Consider the following 1,039-nt stretch of genomic DNA (forward strand, 5'->3'; position numbering starts at 1 on the left):
GGGGGCTCGTACTCGCCCAGCAGCTCGCCCGTGTCCTTGTCGAGCAGGCGCAGCGTGGAGTCGAGGCTGGCGGCCAGGACGCACTGCCCGTCCTTGCTGAAGCACACGCTGGTGATGGGGCCTGAAAGCAGCCGCGGGGTTGGCGGGAGCCCCCCAGGCGCGGGGGGGGCGTCCCCACCCCCCCAAAAAACGTGCATGTGGGGCATCACTCACTTCCCACATAGTCGGAGTAGAGCTGGCCCGCCCGGAGGTCATAGCGCCGGACGCGGCCGTCCACGGAGCTGCGGAGAGGGAGGCGTCAGCGCGTGGGGGCCCCCCCCCTCGTGCCCCCACCCCGCGACGGTGGCCCCGTCCCTCACCCCGAGAGGATCTCATGGTCCGAGACCTTCACGCTGGAGACGCCGTCCTTGGCCTCATCCAGGACCTGCACGGGGTCCGGGCGGCGCGAGCGGCAATCCCAGCACCGCACGGTGGAGTCGATGGAGCCTGGCGGGAGGCGAGGGGGGGGGGGTCAGGGGGGGCCCCCGCATCGGCGAGGCGCCGCCGGGACGTTTCCTTACCGGACACGATGACTGTGGCCTCCTCGTTGAACTGGACGCAGCTCACCTTCTGCGGGGGGGAGAGGGAGCGGGGCGTCACCCGCTCGGCCGGTGCCGCCAGCGCCCCGGCCCCTCCCCGTCCCCCCCGGCTCTCACCCCGGCGTGTCCCCGGAATTTGCGGACCACCTGGCCCGTGGCCACGTCCCASAGCGCCACGGTCTTGTCGGCGCTGCAGGAGCAGAGCTGGCTGTTGTCGAAGGAGCTGGGGGGGGAGCGGAGAGGCGGTGTGGGTTGGTGGGGGCTGGGGGGATGCGCCGTGCCCCCCCGCGGCCCCCCCGCGGCCCCTTCCTTACCCGGCGGCGTCCAGCACCTCGTAGCCGTGGCCGTGGTAGGTGCGCAGCAGGGTGCCCTTGTGCGGGTTCCAGAGCTTCAGGGACTTGTCGCTGCCGCAGGTCAGGCAGTAATTCCCGTCCACTGCCGAGGGGGCAGGACGGCGCTGG

At 72.7% G+C, this 1,039-nt stretch overlaps 1 protein-coding gene across 1 annotated transcript in view; it reads right to left on the reverse strand.

Moving 5' to 3' along the window:
* Positions 1-5: 5 nt before the first annotated feature.
* WDR83 (WD repeat domain 83) overlaps positions 6-1,039 on the reverse strand; it is a gene marked incomplete at its 3' end in the record, with an annotated part of 3,030 nt that continues 1,996 nt past the window's right edge. Inside the window, exons 2-7 of the mRNA XM_026058311.1 lie at positions 893-1,035; positions 696-801; positions 561-609; positions 360-486; positions 214-281; positions 6-121 (exon numbers count right to left, since the gene is read on the reverse strand). Of these exons, the coding sequence (XP_025914096.1) occupies positions 6-121; positions 214-281; positions 360-486; positions 561-609; positions 696-801; positions 893-1,035 (609 nt within the window). The remainder of the gene's footprint in view (positions 122-213; positions 282-359; positions 487-560; positions 610-695; positions 802-892; positions 1,036-1,039) is intronic.

This window comes from Apteryx rowi, unplaced genomic scaffold (assembly GCF_003343035.1).
Source record: "Apteryx rowi isolate R43461 unplaced genomic scaffold, aptRow1 scaffold_1452, whole genome shotgun sequence".
In the NCBI taxonomy this organism is placed as follows: domain Eukaryota; kingdom Metazoa; phylum Chordata; class Aves; order Apterygiformes; family Apterygidae; genus Apteryx; species Apteryx rowi.